Genomic DNA, 20,243 nt, shown 5'->3' with positions numbered 1-20,243 from the left:
TTTTGATAATATTAAGTAAGGCAAACATAGTAAAAATGTCCAGTCATGGCTTTTGTATAATTATCACATGTTGATAGTCTACAAGACGTTTTAGTAGGTATGATGTAGATAAGACATACCGTTATTATGTGACATAAGTTTTCTAACGTCGCCAGCACTGCCTACCGACTGGAAAGCTTTCGCTGTCATTTACAAATTAAATTTACACTTTTCGTTGAGACTTACACGCGATCTGTTTGTTAAACTCATTTTTCAGGTGCTCTCTTTTGACTGTTAACGACTAGGTGGCATTTTAAGTATTCAGTCGCTTTGCGCTCCTTCGTCTGTGAGGTGTTTAATAAAAGACGAATGTTAGTTTTCAATACATATTATTTTAAGTCAACCGTTTGATTTTAAGATTTTAACTAAGTGAATTATAAAAAATGGTATCAAAAGGCACGTTACTTTTGTCATGTCACGGGTTAATATGGGCTGCGGCCGTTCTAGCGCTTTGGGCGGGCGGCGCGCGCGCAGCGGCTCGCTACGACACGGCCACGCCGCATGCGCCGCCTTACAATAAATACAAATATATCCCACTGCAGTAAGTAAATTTTTATTTTTACTTTATATATTATATAAAGTCTTGATTACTTTGCCGGAACGATAACATGAAATTGTCATTTTGGTATATTTGAAGAACAGCGAGATTTGGGTAATTTTATTTTATACTGGTATCTCTTTTAAATCATAAATGAAAGCTAACGTATAATTTTTAAATTTCTTCTGCAGGCGTATCACAGATAGTGATTTAAGCCACAAAATAGGTATACCTTACGTCTCAGTTTTGTTACAAACGTTTGGCTGGCAGATAATGCCATATAACATGAAGTCCACCTATTTGCACAAGTTATGAACTGCAATTAAGTTCAAATAAATAAAGCCAAATTCTACTCTTTTGTGTGGATTGTTAAGTTTTGGTTCTTAAATATCCAGCAGCGACGGTTACGACTCTGACGACCCCGTGGAGCCCGCCAGCGAGGAGGAACCCAGCGGCTCTCACATGGCACCCTCCGAGATGATACTCACTGGTCTTCGAACCATTCTGGACGTCATCAGGAACATCAATAAGAAGAGAGCTAGCTCGAAAGCAATACAAGCTAACTCAACTGCTCTGGCGGTAAGTTACTTATTATAATAACATATTAATTAACTGCCGTGTGATTCTCGGAACCAATGAAAAATATAATAGGACCACTCCATCTCGTAAATAAATATATTTACACCTACACAAAACATGAACACATAATCATGTCTTCCCCGAAAGGGATAAGACGTGATTATATGTATGTATGTATTAACTAAATATAAAACCTGACTCAACCACTCAAGGATCGTAGTCGTGGTGTAATAAAACCTAACTGACCGACTTTAGCATCATATTCCAACCAGACACTGGGTACCTCTCTAAAAAGGTGCCAGCCGGGAGCCGGGACCAACCTTAGTTCACTCTGCTGCTCTTACATGCTCTTATTTTTTTTTTCGTTTAAGTTTTCATAAAAATTGGCCTCATAAATGTTTACCTTTTCCATTCAATGTCTGATGAATCAACTGAATGAAAATATTCGACTTCTGTTTGTCTGGAAAGACAGTAAATTTTTTACATCATCTGTATTTTATATACTACGTCTCTATAGATGTAGCGTGTAGGTAAATTTAGAACAAAAGTGAGACTGACCTTTAATGTACATGTAAAAAAAAGGCTTTATTTTTCCCACTCAGTTTTTGAAGATGTCATTCGTACTTGCAATTGACAATTTCATTTTTTGATGTAAAAAAAAATGATTTATTTTTCCCACTCAGTTTTTGAAAATGTCAGTCGTACTCGGAATTGACCATATCATTTTTGTGACACATCTTTTAATGTCAACCTACGCATTAGAGACTACAGTCGGGTCACCAGTATCAGGGTCACGGGCTAACGGTACCCCTCCCCTGAAGTAGGTGACCAGGCGTCGCTAACTGAAGGCTCCCTTGTTTAGACAAGGCATTTGTTGTGTTTACACTTCGGTGTAAATGAATAACGACTGCCAGCTGTGGATATGAGCTAAGCTTTAAAATATTCTGCATGAATTTTCATATTTTTAGAAGGCATACCTACTTACCTATATTTGTTTCATTGATTATATTAGGGAGTTCCAAAATTTATACTGGTTTTTGTTTCTGGTAACAAACGGGCCTGACATAAATATTTTAGACTTTGCAACACATGCATCTCTGGTGTAAATAAATACTTAAATGTCTACTAACAAATCACATAGATTTAGCTTACCTTAAATTAAATTGTGATATTGGTATACTATCAAAAACACAATGACTTAGGCCACAGAAAAAGTTCATTTTTAATTTATTTGACCGGTAATCGAACACGGTACCTCTACAGAGGATAAAATTCTACCAAAGGGCGAAACCATAGAAATAATAAAGTTGCCCTATATTATTCAGATTTCTATGTATCAACCACACAGCACACAACTTATTCTTTTTTTATTAAGTAACAACATTAACAAACGAAGCCTTTTGATATTATTCCAAAAAATATATATTTCATACCTTTATTGTTTGTTTATTAAAAAATATGCTTTTCTTTATTGACAGTTGCATAGAAACGGCACGGGCAGCGGGCGCGGCTTCGATGACTACTATGATGAGCACCACTACCACGACACGACGACCACGACCGCCAAGCCCATGAAGCAGGGCCGGTATACCGACCCCTGGGCCGGGTACTATGACTGGATCATCAACGAGGGCTCTTTCAAGTTCTGGAGCGCTTTCCAGGTAAATATATATGTTTTTGTGTATCTGACAAAGATCAAGATAACATATGACTCTTTCCTGACATAAGTAAATAAGTTTGATTACTTTAACGGTTTTGTGGCGAGAAAACATCGTAAGGGAAACTGTACATTAAAGCAACTGAATGTGTAACGATTACCCAATATGGGTAAACCTTACCCAAGGTTGTAAGATTGTAAATGGTCAGAGTGAAGTAGCTTCGTCTAAAATCCTGACTTACCCAAACCAGGATCGTGATCGTTAGCAGACGGGCTCTTGTGTAGAGAGTATCTAGGCGAAAAAACCTGAAAATAAATTAAGTACTGTTAATTGTTCTGAAACTCATTGCCTATGGTGCCAACCATTTAATTTTAATCTTGTAAAGTATCCTCGCAGTATTTTTACCGCTTACACTTTGTGTAGATATAACAAAGACTGCCAGTGGTCAATTTGTATATTAAATGATTTCGACCTCAAATGCACCGTAGCGCATCGTACCGAGAAAACGTTGCTGTTAATTATTTGTCTGAAAACGCGCGATTACTTCGCGTTTACAACCAAAAAGTGTCGATAACATTGACATAGTTTGCTAATGTCTTCGTCATTGTATGGGTGACGTCTAGCTGGGGTCTTGGAGACCTTGCACCTGTTATAATGGATGTAGTTCCTACTGAGATTACGTTGTCTATATTGCGCTGTCATAACATTCATAATACTGAAGTGCTTTAACGCATATCTACTTACTAAAAATGTTTATACACGAATATTTTAAAGATCAAAATTGTTTCCATTTGTCATTGTATGATTATCAGAGACTGTTAGGAATAGGATCTAGATCACCAGGCATTGCCATTTCTTTAATATAGCTGTTGCTTTTAGCGGACCTATCTAATAAATATGCATAATAGAAATTTATCTATCTTCTCTATTTATCACTGTACTCTACAAATTTCGTGCAATTCATGTCATTTAACAACGTTTTGTACAACTCAAAATTATGGCGGTAACTTTGAGTTGTTATAAAATATTATAACAACTCAATATTATAATAACTATAAAAGTTTGTACTTATGAGAAAACGCTTTTGAACAAAATTTTTCGAGACTACTGTATGGAGATGGTCGTATTGTTCCCGCATCCTGATTTCTCATAATTAATTCCCACGTTTACGAGGCCAGTAAGCAAATTGAAAAACATTTAATTCGTACATCGACCCTGATCACTCTAAGTGCTTCTTCAAAAAATATTCCGGATATTATTTATTCGTTATTAAATATTGAAAAGAAAATTTAAGAAAGCCTCCACCGAAAACTTGTGCATTGTATTAAAAACATTTCTTTACACATAACTTAGCAATAGCTATTATATGTAATTAAGATAAGTCAACTTGTACAAATTACAGAGGATGGGTACTTTTTCTAAAATATATAGTAGCTTTTTACAGTGGAAATTCAAATCAGATTGATTAAAAAGATAAAACACCACACAAAAAATTGGTAATTTTGAATTTGTAATTTTAAAATTTTGAAGCCTTGAACTTGCCATAAAAGTAAATATTATAAACGCATTGTCTTTAGTTAATAAAATGACAAATGCAATTCGCGTAGAATACATCGTTACATCTGATAATGGTGCAGTTGGACCGAAGTTAAAACGCGTGCGGGTCGCGGTATTGAACTTTGATCAAGGCATACTCGTATATGCATTGCTTATAAACAGAGAATAATATTTCACAGGATTTCATTAGTTAGGCACTAAACTTAAATATTAATTAGGTATGTTTCATTCCATTCTTAACTAGCTCACTTTAGGAAAGATTCCTGTTCACCTTTAACCACGATGCAGTAGAAGGAAGATAGGAAATTTGCACTTATAGGCTAGGTATTTGACGTGAGCCATGTTATAAGTAACTGATACATGTCCGAAGAAGTAATAAGTTTGAAGCTCGTGTTGTGGCATGCTTTAGCTGCCGCTAGATTATAAACGTATATTTATCCATTATTAAAGACCAATAAAAATATTAATTAAAAAGAAGTGTTAGTACATCATACGTGATAGGTATATATCACTTTACTTTGTTAGTATAATAAATATTACCTCATACTGGCCATTAACCATGTTCGTCTGTTTAAATTTTTTACGATTTACAATTAACAAAATCATTGATATGTTGTATTTTGTGATGAATCATTATTCATGTCGTAGGTCAAGCTCCTTCACACCATCGCTCTGATGATTCAGTCGTGGTCGTGGCAGAAGCTTGAAGATTGCATTGAATATATGTATTTATTTAATATGTTAAACTAACACTTATCTTCAATTAATTGACGACGAGTAAGAGGTGTTAAATTTACCCAACTACGTTTTGTAAAGCAGGACAACCTTATGTTTTTCTTACACAACTGGATTTTGATATAAAATGGCATGCAAACCTTTACATGTATTACCTATTTAAATGTAAGAAATTTTAATATTAAGTTCAATCAGAAAAAGACATTATTCGTGATGACCTGGCCGGGGTCGAAACCTGATCGTTTGACCGCAGATGGAAGCACATTACCCCCGCATCATAAGTTTAGTGAAAATAGTCAAATTTTAATTTCTTGTATGTTACTTTGTTTACAGCTCTTCACAGCAGCTCTTCTCCTATACGCTGCATTTTCTGCTATCTACTACGCGAAGTTCAACCCTATTCTTCCGGACTACAGTATGGAGTATGACGACTACTTCCTCGAAAGAACTGTGGGTAGAAAGGCCAGGAGTTTGGATACATCGGAGCTACCCTCGGGGCTGAGTTGGATGAATTCCAGAACCTTCCAGTTTATATTAGATGCTATAGTAAAACATTACGAGGAAGAATAGGTTTAAGTAATTATTAGTTTGAACAAGTTTAGCCAAAAGAATATTAAATTTCCGTTGTTTTTAATGATAGAAGGAATTTCGTAAGGGTAATATTTTTTTAATGATGGGGATCAATATTATATGCTCTGTCTATAATGCGATAGAGAACATTTGTGTTTTAACGTGATAAAGCGAACTAGAAAGCTTGACTATTCTTTTTAAAATTGGAGCAGTGCTTTGTGTAGGTTCTTTCATATATGAGTATAATAAGCTTCTTATATTCAAATGTACAGTTATGAAGAGGAGATCATTACAGGGTAACGATGACATCAGTTTATGTAAGTATATATTTGATTTTTAAATAAAGTTCCTGATTTTTTAGTCCTTGTTACCCTATATTGAACTAAATGTTCGATTTGATAGTATTTACAACAAAAAATATCGAATCGGAATTTATTTATAATGTGTAAATACTTTGATATTGTTGTTTACCCCTTAGGTACTTTATAAATGTTTGATAAAATAATAACAATTGGTGCTCAATTTTAGTGTTTAGACTTCAGTGAGAATTCAAGGAAATAAATGTTTCACAGAGTAGCGGACTTAGTTTTATTTCAAAAAGCTATAAAGTACAAAACAAAAACCTCGAACAATAAAGCTTGTGGGATTTGTATGGGGCCGTAAAATATGGGAGTGGAAGCCGCAGGTTTTATGTGATGTAACGCCCGCACCGCCACCGCCGCTGGAACATTGACGGCTAGAACAGCTAGGCCTAGCGTAGGCCACCGAGATGTTTTAGTGTACAAGCAGGTTAACTTAAATAACTTAAATTATATCCAAACTTTTTTGTCATTACTAACATAAATAGGCTCTTGTGTGGTACAAACTCCACTAATAATAAACTGCCTCGGTGTTCGGAGTCCACTTTTAGACATTTACTTCCTTCATTGTCTTGAAGATGCATCATTTTAATAAATTTCATCGTCAAACGATACACGAGTGGGCAAGTCATGTTTTTACATAAAGCGACCTATCTGACCTTCGAAACCGTGCTTGACTTTTCAGTAGGTTGTGCTCGCAAAATTGGAATAAAGCTCGCCGTAGTGATACCATGCTACGGGAGCAAACTGGTACACACCAGACCTAGTACGATAAACTATCGCTATTTCGCTTTTCATTACGACGTGAAACGGGACAGCGATAGTATTTCGCGCGATAAAGCCGGCGTCGCGCGTGCCATGCTACAGGAGCAGGTTGCCTTATAGTGCAGAGATTTCCACGATTCTGATAACATTAATGATATGTACATATTAATATAAACATAAATATTATAAACCTGTACAAAAGTGAAATGTAAATTCCATAGTTGTGTGTGACCATCCTATCGTGGTGTGGTGGCGGCCGGGTTCGACGTCCGGGCGAGCCTGCGCTGCGCCTGCGCCGGCGTAGGATATGCACAGGATGTCGCTATTATTGTACTTTTATTACAACATAACCATAGTACAGAAAGGTAATTCTCGGTTTATTTCAGAGCTTTTAACCAGTTTTATTAGTAAAAAAAATAATTAATTAGTGTAATAACATACTACTGTTACTAAAATAGAGACATTTTAGGAATGGAGATAGGTATGTTTAGGAATAACATATATAATTTTTGGGATTACCTAACTTATATAAAACACTGTTTATTGTCAAAAGTATAGCTATCAAATCGAAGCTAACGAAAAAATACATGAAATTGCTGTTGTTTTTTTTTGTCTTGTGATTGGCCGCGTCATAACAGGTGAATTCGAAGTTTGTTTATTTTTTATAAAATATTGAATCAATATCTGTTGCTTATTTTTATTTAACACATTTACTGACTAACCTCTTTTGTGTTTCACCTTTTCAATTTCTTAAACTTCTCCATCTTATAGCTTCAACCTAGAAGGTGTAGATTTCCATAGTTTGAACTCTTTCAAACTATGGAAATCTACACCTACAACAATATACGTTGTTTTTTCTGGAAATTCTCTAATTTCCAGAAAAAACAATTTATATTGCACTTCAACATATTAGGCAAGTTTTATTTTTTATCAATACTAAACAAAATTTGTATACAGGAATCATACACCATGTCACAGACTAAGCATGAGAAACCCATCGCTTTAAAGACGAATCCTAACATTATGGTACAATCATAATGTTATTAGGCTGTAATTAACAATCATATTTTTTTATTTTTATTTTACAAAGTTCTTATATGTGCATTAGGGACAAAAATTTAAGTACCTACAAGCTAGGGTGTCATCTTTTCCAGTATTTCCGAAAGGAAAAATGAATATTGGAGTAGCTTTGCGTGTGCAAAATTTGTGCAAAAAGTTACAATTTGATTGACGTAAACGAGCCTTTATGTACTTCAGACGAACAGGAAATTCCTACTGCAATGACTATCATAACAGTTATAGATTATTCATAATTTGTTTGTCATCAAAACATCTATTGGTGGTTTTACCCTTTAGACAATTAAGCGATATCTCGGAAACAGTTAGGCACAACAGATAACTGCAGACGATAGCGATCGACAATCATTCGGCGATCAATTAAGCTATCTCGTGCTCCGGCGGCTGACCACAACATTTTCCAAACTACCATTGCGGTTTGCTGTCCATTGCCCGCGTTCGGATTTTGCGCTACAATTACTTTAGTTTCGAGCACGCGTATTGCTATAAACCAGTCAAGTTCAGACGCCAGTTTTTACTGTGGTTGTTGAGGAGTGCGGATAACATTTAATCTTGAACGGGTTGCCGCGCTAGTTCAACGTTCAAGTGCAGCGCGGCCGCACACCGGACGGGGCCGTTTCTGTGCGCGGCTGCGCGGACTTTATGCTGTGTTACGTTCCGTTCTCGAATTTCGAACAATATAACAATTTTGACTAAACTTGTGAACTATTCATACCTATACATTATCGGACACCATAATCAGTGACCAGTGTTTTTACAGCGTTATCTGTTCTATCAGTTGCCACTGAAACAGTAACCGTTGTTTCTATCTAGGTCGAATTAAAAAGGTAAATATATAAAGCTTTTATTTATTTAGATTTTGTTAGGTTTAAGAAAATGACTGAAATATAGAAATATTATACATTATCATTTGTATTGATAGAATAGAATAGATTTATTTTCAAAATTGGATACAAGGTATCACTTATTGACGTCACATAACTTAAATCTAATTATAACTACTACCGCTTCCAAAGCACATGTGTAGAAGAAGCGACGGAACAAACTACACTGCAGCATTTACATCGGAAGTCAATTTACAAATATAGATCTCTTAAATCTAAATCGTGGACGAATGCACATTGGCTACATTAAAAAACATGAATGAATGTAGAACTAATTATGTCAATACGAATATTTCGTCAAATTAAAAAAAATAAAATAACATACATAATAATGAACATACTGTACAAATTATGTCATGATCATGTCAAAAATACGATATTGTGTTCGAAGGTGCAAATTAATAAAATTGTTCAATAAAATATTTTCCTTTGTGGGTTTGGTATATAATATTTTAATGAGTTTTTATTAAATTAAATGGCTATCAAATTAGTCATCATCAATCATTTTTTTAAAAATACCTATAGCGATAATTAAGTGAAGTTGCAATGCGTTATGCGCCAACTTTCCCAAAGCGAAACTGCTTCTTTAAAAAGACATCAACGCGCCGCCAAATAATTTTTTATCTTAATTTACATCTAGAATATGCCTAATATTTCCTTTTAAATACGTGGCATGTAAATATAACATAAAATTAAATCAATATAATAAATATGGTTTAAAAAAATAACGTAATGTATTTCTAAATAAAAATGTGCCTGCGGATACCGTCGTTATCGTAGATGTTGGCCGCGGAGGCTGCCGCGCGCTTTTGCTTTTATTATTCGATGAGTTCTGCACGATACTCGTAACTCGCTTATTTATGTAATATTCCCAAGACAATGTATCTGTGGTGACTCATCAGACAATTTTGAGATTGTTGTTGATAGGAAAGAGCTTTTGTTTATTTTAAGCTCTTTAATATCAAGATTCGTAAATTAGTTTAAACAATAAATGTATGACTAGTGCCCGATAAGGTACCTAAATATAATTATTTTAAATACGTAGACAGCAAGAATAACTTTACTTCATAACATATATTCCTTCATCATTCTGTCTGATATAACAAAGCAGTTTGCAAAATAATATACACTGATAGATGTGATCAATCAATGGCATAGTTTCTCAGCAGAACTGGTTCCTGGCTATCAATCAACGACATTAAATAGATTCATTCTCGCTAACGAAGTATGAACATGACACGTAAAATACGTAATTGACGAAGTAGCGCCCAGACTTCTATAAGCGAGCACACCGTGAAGAAACATAACGGGGTTTACTGTACTTACAAGTCGTACGATTTTTTAACACCTTTATAAATTTCCGACGTTATTCAAATTTATTGAGTATGTGAGTTTTACAGATTAAAATTTTTTACACAAAAATTATTATAAAAGTAGGTATTTACTGAATTTAACAATAATCACGTCTTTATCCATTGTCAACAACAACAGAACCAAAAGTCTATTACGCCCTAACTTTTGGAAAATATGATAAAAGATAATATGGAATGAACCTATTTTGTTATTAAGTGCCAACAATAACACGGCATATCCTAAATTATATTATTATATACTTAAAATATAATTAAGTTATGCCAGTTAAAAAACCTTAAAAAATTAAAACTTTAAGTAAAAAGAAAAATATGATTTCAATGGAGTCGCTTAATAAAATTACTTGTCGTTTCAATTATAAAGAAAGCTCATAAGAAGATATAATAATCTAGTTCTCATTAAAAGTAAGTTATCAGCAAATACATTTGAAATGAGATTCCCATTCTACTCATCTTTAGTATGGGATCAATAGTTGTTCCAATCGCAAGTACGTAATTCTGAATTGTTTCTAACCACAATGTACTTAAACAAAATAATAAATATTTTTGTATGAAATGTGGGTCTACTCTATATAATAATAAAAAATTCAAGTATTTAGCGAATTCTTGTATAATAATATACCTATATTACATTTACAAAAAGTTATGAGATTAAGTAACGCTTATGTCTTAAAACAAATATTTAATTCATGATAATTTATTATTACATAACTGTGCATAATTTAAAATCTATGTAATTTTATTATGATGATCTAATACCCACATTCCTACATGTAACATGAATTATTAGTTTTAGCAAATAAAGCCTTCCGTTCCATTAAGATTGGATGATTTTAAATATCTGGTCTCCTTTACCTCGTTATAAATGTATATTCCATCTCTCTCATATTTGTCCAAGTTGCACCCTCCATCTTCCTTCGGAGCCCGGGGGTCCCGATGGCAGCATACATATATATTCCCGTGTTGTTGTTGCAATCGCACGTATTACCCGTTACTGACTGTAAGATATACAAGTAAAGTGAAAATAATTTTATCTAATAATTCCATAGGGCTGCTAGAACCAGTTATACCCGGGCCAAGTGATATCCGCTATTTTGTCCAGTTATATTTATTTTATTTGCATTTTCGAACTAACGACATAACGTTTAATACAGTTAGGTGATCGATAAACTCTATCGATCGTGAAGTTGTATGCTAGTTGTCTTAAACATCGTTTAATAAAGAGGGTACCTACAAAATGTGAGCGGTTATTTTCTTTAAGAAAAATATTAAAATTAATAATAATCTGACTTTATCCAAATCATTTAGTTGATAAAACTATTGGCCGAAAATAAAAAAAAAGAAGTTTATATGAACAATACTGATATCGCATTCGATAAATTTATATTTCTGTTCATCCAAAACTGTATGCATTGTTCTTTATAGCTACAATTATAGCTAATATTATATAACAGTTATAGCTACAATTATTTTTTTCATACGTTACATTATTATCAGTAAAATGTGTGAGACTGGTACCTTGTTCAGTTTTTACATCCAAGTATCCCAGCCTCCCTGGGAGGTGTACGACGAATGAGAGAAAAAAAAAATAAAAACAACAAAAAACGAGTTAATTTTAAGGTAAATTACAAAATTATATTTATCTAAGGGACGTCATCGGATCATACTTCTCGGTATTTTAATAATATAAAAACAAACTTTTATCACAGGGTTGTCAATAAAAGACTGGGACATGAAAAAGCAAAGTCGCATGCTCTGTTGCCGGTGTTTCAATACTTTGTAATCATGCAGTTCACTCGTTTTCTAGCACTGTTACCCATTGAATGTAAATTCCCATAGGTTGCATGTTCAATGATATCGCTACGTTACCTCTCTGCCCACAGCTACTTTTAGTAGTATCGATAAAAGCACATTTATCGCTACGACAAAAAGCCTATACAGGATAGTTTCATTTGCTGTTGACTGTACTTTGTAAGCTTGTTATAGCATGCGTGCATTTTTTAATGTCGATACGTCATATAACGTAACATCTTGTTAAGTTCACAGTTACTTGAGAACCAGCATGTGACTGAAGTGGCTGGTGATATTGATGGTCTATTATTACGTCGACATTAAGCGTTCACATTACAATGATAATTTGGATTACGATGCAAAAAGTTTACAAGAGATCACTTAGTAATTGATTCTTTATTGCTAGAAATTTGTGAACGAGAAACAAAATTAATTACTGGTAAATTCCATTCAATCGCAAAGATAAATCTCTACTTATTTAGCAACGATTTAATACATACCTAATGCCCAGAAATAATAATTGCGCACGCTTAAGGTAAAAAAAATAGATTCGTGATATAATGTATTAGATAACTGCATAGTTCGTGTATCATCTGATGGCGTCACTCGAGGCTAATGGACCTCACGGATCCTCCCTGACTCCGCAGTGAGGACGCCCGGTCGTGACCAAGCCTGGTAATCGTCGGCAGCAGGAAGCAAACTGCTACTTACCAAATTAAAAAATATATGGTGTTGAACCATTGCATTTGTTAGGCATGAAGATGCTTTTATGGGTTTCCTGTTTAACATACAATTAGCACCTAGCTTTGGTATCAAATACAAAGTGATCAGTAGCATATGTATATTTGGTAAGCTAGCAACCTATCACTTTTTCCAAAATATCAGCTATTCAGTTAGATGTGGCAGTTTAAGGTTGAGAAATAGCGTTACGGGGAGATGGACTTTTTGACCCTGTAAAGATAAAAACATGGTATATGTATATTTACCTACATAATATATTTATTAAAGTCAGAAACTTTTTAACATACCTTTTCATTAATTCCCTGGTGTGACATTGCTTATTAATCAATACATACTTACACCCGTTGTTGCTGAAACAATTTTGCTCATAAAGAGTGTGACAGAAATATTTAGTAGCAAGTTCACTTCGCCTACCTGCTCAATAAAAATTTACATTCAATATCAAGACCAGTACATAACAACATTCTGCAATAGTATTTATCACGCGCAGGCAACATTAACGTTCATTATTTATCAATTCATTCGTTAATAATTATATGTTTACCTACTATTTAATTCATTTAGAAATGGAAATCGCGAGTACAATATGTTATTGAAATCCAAATTTAGGGAACTGCATAAGTAGGTTAGATACATAGATGCAAATTAAATAAATGTTCGGAAGGAGTTTAACTTTATATTATTGAGTATTTAGACAAAATAGAAAATGAATTCTTTTAACATTTAAAATATACTTATATGAGTAATTTCAAATGTCCCGTGTGAAAATGAGAATAGAAACTGGGTTTGGATCACGGCACACGCACGATACCGTATTCAAACCAAATTCCGAAGCGAATTCGGGTTAACTAACCCACATTACAAATTCTTTCGCGCATTGTACAAAAACATGGTTATGGTAAACATACATCTCAAGTAGATTCGTTTTGTTTGTCTAATTGCGTAGTATGATTATCTAACGGTTTAAAACTTAACCAATTTTTTTTTGCGGCTACTCACAAATATCAAGATACATAGGTTACATTACAATAGCATACCCCACAGAACTTAGAAAACAGTTTTATTTTTCATATGTCTATATGTTACCCATATTGAAACAAATTGCTGCCAAATATAAAGCAAGAATTTATTTAAGAAATGTTAATTCAATGTTTGATTTATAAGAGCAAGTTGCGTGGGTGTGAGACAAAGCTCCGCGACCCAGTGCGCCCAGCGACGGGAAAGGTGACATTGACATTGCTGACGAGGCTGTAGTAGCATTGAACTTTGCAGGTATTTTGTTTATAAACAGTCCGCGACAAATTCTTAATATGCACCCCAATCTTAATATGCAAATTTGTTTCTATTAATAAATTGTGCCAAGTTCAAGATGTGTGGCTCAAATGTTTCGGGTGAAAATATTTGAGGTCCTTATTTTTTAAAGAACAAAAATAAAGTATTCTTTGATCCCTCGTATACAGTACTATCATAACTCGTAGATAATGTATCGCTCTTATTGTAATGACATATATAATTTTCTGCCTGACTGTCCGTTATTCACTAAGCTAGTTCTCAGATTATATTATTTCATGTAGTTTTTAAATTTGAATTCATAAATAAATTACAATCGAGAGGTAACATATGTAAATATTCCACTTACATTGTATTGCAAAGTAATTATGTATGAATGACCATCAACATCAAATAGGCCTGGCACTTGCGATTCACTTGTTGTTTGCGTCAAGACTGTTTACAACAACTTAGTACGCATAATTAGTTCATGATCCACGCAGCGGTGGCTGATAACTCGATCATTCCCACGATCCTCAAGGGTATGAGTCAACCAAGCCCACGACCAGGGCAAGGTCTAGAGCGCATTGGGCAACACTAGGCTACGTGCTAACGACACTAAATTGACGGAGTACTGCGCCACGAAAATTTTAAGGGCGTTTTTGTTAGAGCCGAATACAACACTATCTCCTGCTCTTATTAACAACACACCACTAGTATCTGCAGCAACATTTTTATCACAATTTCTATAAGGTAAATTATTAGTTAAAGTTATTTTCCTACATTTTTGCATATAGGCTCTCCTCTCTGGAGAGCCAATGACAAAAAAGAAACAATCAAAATTAACTAACTCTATTTATGTCATTTTCAAATATGTATTATCATTTATTTATTCCTTTTGAACAAAAACTTATGTGTTTAAAGTTATCTTTACATATTTATGTGAGAGCAAAAGGTATTAATCAAAGTATTTTTTTAATAGTAATGCTTATCAAAAAATCAATGACTCATATAGTATCTAAATGCTGCGTAAGTATATTAATACTTTATTATTTTTTATGGAGAAACGAAATCGATTTCATATTGTTTATTTTTTAGTAGAAACTCCTAATACACCAATAAATAATTTTAAATTGATTTCGTTTTTTGGAATATATTATTACTATGGTAAGTACAATATCGAACATCCACGTAGGTCGTTCTATTACAAAATAGCGGCTTCCTGATACCAATCAACAATTAACAATAACATCGGCATTGCCTTTTTTTGTGGTGTTTATAGATAATAGTGGTTATGATTAAAACACATCATGGTGCAAAAACTTGAGTAAAAACCGATTATTGAACCGTGTGACTGCGGAGCGGTGCAGAGTCTGGCCGTGAGATGAGGTCGCTTCGAGCATTATTGATCTGTTTCTTACTACGTATTGCATTACATTCTTCAACAATATGATTGACTACCGCACACCTAAAATGCCAATTTTCTGATAAATCAAAATGATGCCAGCAGTTAAAGGATACATAAATGTATTAAAAGAAAGAACAATAAACCTAAAGATAAACGCCTTTCAGATTATCTATCACTATCAGAAGGAACCAAAGGTTAACTAAAACATCGCTGGTTTTCCCACTCCTTGTATCTTAAAAACTTTTTTAATTTGTTACTCATCGTAGACTGAAATTGGTGTGAGGACTTATACTTTTTTCTTCAAATCAAAATTGTTTGTCGCCGATATCATTCATTTTGGCTGTCACCAGATTTTAAATAACCACTTGATGAAAAACGGAGCGCAGTCTGGCTAATTGGCAAGTCATTTGAGGATTTTATTATTTGATAAGCCAAAAGTCATATATGAATAAATATATGTTTTTACTCGCTATGAACTCAATAAAATTTAATTTACCTTAATGGAATGTAAAGAAATTAGTTTTTTGAAGATCTATAAAATGTATCTTTGAAACACAAATATAAAATACAAGACTGGTTTTCATTAAAGCACAGGTGGTTGACCCATCAAAATTACATCGCTCTTAACATTTACGAATTAAATCTAGCTTGTTAGTTGGATCATTATTCTAGAACGTCATGAATCAGAGTATCTATGTATGTAAATATCCAACTGATATTTTGCATAGTGTGTGTGCATTCAATGTTGAAAGAACACGTTCAAAAGATTCCGTTATAGGCCGCATTCTAAAAAGCATACTATAACTAAAAAGGATAAAAGCAAAATTAAATGTACTTTCTCCACGCACAATGAGTTATTTAAAGTAAATGATAAATGAATACTAAGTCAGGTCAGAAGATAACTGGAAATCACGTTGAACTATAACATCTTAACTAAAGGTGCGACGACACGATAATGGCCAGGTTTTGTTCCTTTAGAATTATATAAAAGAATTTATGATTATGAATGCGCAGTACCACACCTTCATCCCACGTTTCCGATGCGAAGCATGTGCCGGTGGTCGGTTAGTCCTCCTGTCATTGACGCTTTGTTAAATAAAAAGAAATATAGTATTTTAAAACTTGCTTTACACCGATAGTACTACTTACGAATAAAGTCTACTCATACTAATAAAATAAACCGGACAAGGCAATAATCATTTGTGCTGTATTCAGTGGTTGTGGTAAACAGTGGTTAAATAAAAGATTGTATATGAATAATATAGGATTATTTTAAATAAATAAAACTTTATCCTCGGCTCTCTGTCTAAAATGAAAATTCTCGCTATCGACCATTCTCGCGGGAAATTTTGAGAAATCCTTTCTTAACAGATGGTGAGTTCTGAAAGCAACTCTAAATACCTACTGTCATGTTATCAACGGAAAAATTAATTGTTACAGATGTGAACCTGTTATGTGACTGTCAATAGCTGGACTGTAGTGTTGTAATGGACTCTGGTGTTAAAGTAGTGACGTCACCATGCATACGATGGACACCATGAGCTATGGCCACAAAAAATACCGGCCTCCGCTGTCGCCCACCAACTTCTACCAGCATGACTACTACTCCAGGCACACCACACTCCGTCCTCAGGTATGTTGATATGTCTTATCTTCCATGCTGGCATTTAAGAAAAGACATAGTGTGTACCAGATTTCATTCTAACTCTAAGGCCTTCCGAAGATTCAATAATGGTTTTCTTCTTTTAAGCGATGGGCTAAGCAACCTATCAACTATCTGAATCTCAATCTAGCAGAACGCTTTGTGAGAAATTCCAGTAGAATTCCAGCTACTTTTTGCCAATCCCTACTTTTTGCTAATCTGCGCCAAATTTAGAGAAATCACTTAATTGGTTTTTGAGTTTATTAGTAACAAACATACAAAAATACAAATATTTTCTCTTTATTAGTAGTGTATATATATTCTGCGACATTGCTATATGATACTTTCTTTCTACTACCTTAAAATCATCTTAATTTTGCTTTGATAAACACGTGCGATATGTTTACAAAAAGTTTATAATTAAACGAAGAAATTGGAGATAAGTAAATTATATACGTTAAAAGTAATTAACACGAGAAGCGGTTAACTTTACGTACATACCTTCGTTCAGATTAGTGACGATTTTGGATATTTATGTTAGCGTTCTTTGTCGGAACAAGAGCGAGAGTACGATATTTTAATTCAACTGGCGATCGTTGTAGAGTACCGTTCCAACTAACGGGAATGTCCCACCGGCCCTAGCCCCGGCTTGAATGGCCCGGATCAACGCCGACATCTCGAAAATTGTACGGAATCTTCAATTTGGTGGTAATGAACTGTCAGCAGACAACATCTGCTAAGTTATTTATGTTGTTCTTATTTATGTATTGATAAACAAATGTTTGGACTAGGTATTTTAGTTTAATTTTAACATTATTCAATCAAAACACGGGAAAAATTCTAAAGTGCTGTTATTTCAATGATGGTAACAATTAACAAGTTATTGGAATGGAACCAATTTAGAACAAAATAACTCGTTGGTTCCCTGCTCGATTTTTGCGATCAGCGTGAGAAAAACATTCCAATGTGTTTAGATCACCTATACAAGCATTAAGTAGACAATATGCAGTGCCTTGTTCCATTTTACAAAGAGTACAAAATACTTATAGAGTAATAATCTTCAGGTAACGTTAGAAGACTTACTTTTCGTTTTCATGAGTTGATTTATGTTATTATTTATAATATCTTACACAAATAATACTAGGTAGTGGAAAAAAAATATTATTAGATATTAATCGTGTTTCAAGAATAAAATTGACGGAAGTTTGTTCCGGCAGAGTTAATTTGTCAAGCTAATATTGTTTTGCCTTCAAAACTCGTGTAGAGTGACGTACTAATTAGTTACGAGTATACGGATGTTCTTAGAATAGGAAAGACGCATTGTTTCTTGTTATATATTTTACTATTCTTATATACTTACCTTGGTTTATGTAGTTTAACGCAATGAAAATATAAAAAATCAAGGAGGCTGCTACACAGATTAAATAAAATCCGGGCATATTTGTGAATATACCTGAGTCATATTATAAGAAGATTCGATTTAAATATACTAATCAAAGACAAACTGAGAAGTTTATCACTGCCGATTTTTTATACCGTCAGTTTCCCATTATCTAACCACTCATTTTCTCTTTTATTCAATCTTAGTTTGACCACGGGCAAACGGGAACAACTGCGCTACAACAACGTAAAAGAGACTAAATCTTTCAACTTTCCAAGGCCACTTTTATAACTAGCTCTCGCCTGTGGCTTTGGCTACTTGAAATGTATCCTACGTCTTTCTCCATATACCACATTAGTTATTAATTCAAAATCTCATAAAGTTTCAGGTACAAACAAATAAACTTACTTTTGCATATAAAATATTGATGTGGATTAAAGGACTACGATAAAAAACCTTTGCATTGAATCAATGACAAGAATTCATTTGAGGAACATCTAGTGTCATTCACCGACGGGACGCGACCGTTACTTTTTCTACAGTGAATAATTTTGGTAGTGTGTGTAAGTATAATTTGTCATGAGAATTTCGATCCTACTACCTAATAAATGAATAAACTTATGCCCACTAGACTTTTTTAAATCTGTAACTCATATTAAGTGACGTGAAAAAAGCGGCCTTATCGCAATAAGCAATAAAAAAATATTTAACTATCCCACCTCTGGATTGGTTGAAAATAAATTAACACAGTTATATATAAGAATAAGGACACTTTCAAAAAATTGCATCTTTGATAGAGCTTGAGGTAAAAGAATCGGATCCAAATTGGACAATTTGAGGTTTGGTACTAAAGTTAACCACAAACTCATTGCTCACGTACGAGTTTCAGCAAAAAATGGTCACGCTGCTACTCGTACATCAGACACATACTGTAGCAATAAACAAATTATTTTGACTACGGCCATAGAGATCAGAATAGGGCCATAGAAATGTCATATTATATTTGTAACTAAAGACTGTATCGTCGACTTGTATCGTATGAAGTTTTCTCAACAGTTATCAAATTTTCAGATAAGTCTCAAACTAGAAATGTAATATAAAAATACTATAGAGTTGCGACGACACTTTTATCAGTCTTACCACTAGTCACCATCTTCTAATGTCCTAAATATTATAAATGCGAGAGTTTTAAGGTAAATATATATGGTTGTGTTTGTAGCCCCTTCACGCAACATTTTTACTAGACGGATTTTGATGAATGTCAGTACACGGGTGGAATATAACCTGAAATAGAAGAAAATAAATATTTATATCTCTTCAGCTATACGGACTTTATATATCTTATTTCAAATTTTATGACTTCGATATACATATTATTTCAAGTTCGACAAACCATAGACTTCGTCATGAACGTTGTGATTGTATAGCACCAGCGGGTCCAATACGTTGAGAATCGATTACGTGACGAAAACAAATAAAAAACGTCGATCTCATGCTCTAGTGAGCTACATCGGCGTGATAATCCAGGTGTGGTCATTTAGCTACATCGATTGTCGATTGTGATTAACGGTATACATGGTCTTCGACTATCATTGATGTGCCAAGTAAAAACAGGTTGCATCTGGCGTGTGTTTCGTTAATAGGAAAATGTTGTTAAATTCAAATATTCATGGAGAACTTAAAGAGTTTTAATTGTGTCTAATGCATTTTTTATATAACAAGTTAGGTGAATAAATTTTTCATAAAACAAGATAGACTTTTGACATAAAAATCAAATAAGTACTTATATATAAGTAAACTGTGCTGTACAAATATTTTTTAACTATGAACATGTGACTTAATTATTTGATTTAATTATTAATTCTATGGGTAGACTACCT

The 20,243-nt window shown here is 33.8% G+C and overlaps 2 protein-coding genes across 2 annotated transcripts in view; both read left to right on the top strand.

Moving 5' to 3' along the window:
* The first annotated feature begins 422 nt into the window (after positions 1-422).
* LOC106137786 (uncharacterized) lies at positions 423-5,676 on the top strand. The gene is made up of 4 exons (XM_013338695.2): positions 423-580; positions 973-1,156; positions 2,635-2,817; positions 5,440-5,676. The coding sequence occupies exons 1-4, from the start codon at positions 423-425 to the stop codon at positions 5,674-5,676; spliced, it is 762 nt and encodes a 253-aa protein (XP_013194149.2).
* A 2,969-nt stretch (positions 5,677-8,645) lies between these two features.
* LOC106137797 (mucin-2) overlaps positions 8,646-20,243 on the top strand; it is a 44,413-nt gene continuing 32,815 nt past the window's right edge. The window contains exons 1-2 of the mRNA XM_060952442.1: positions 8,646-8,704; positions 16,781-16,973. Of these exons, the coding sequence (XP_060808425.1) occupies positions 16,860-16,973 (114 nt within the window). The 5' untranslated portion in view covers positions 8,646-8,704; positions 16,781-16,859. The remainder of the gene's footprint in view (positions 8,705-16,780; positions 16,974-20,243) is intronic.

The sequence above is a fragment of the Amyelois transitella genome, chromosome 3, assembly GCF_032362555.1.
Source record: "Amyelois transitella isolate CPQ chromosome 3, ilAmyTran1.1, whole genome shotgun sequence".
NCBI lineage: Eukaryota > Metazoa > Arthropoda > Insecta > Lepidoptera > Pyralidae > Amyelois > Amyelois transitella.
This window is presented reverse-complemented; position numbering and strand designations above follow the sequence as displayed.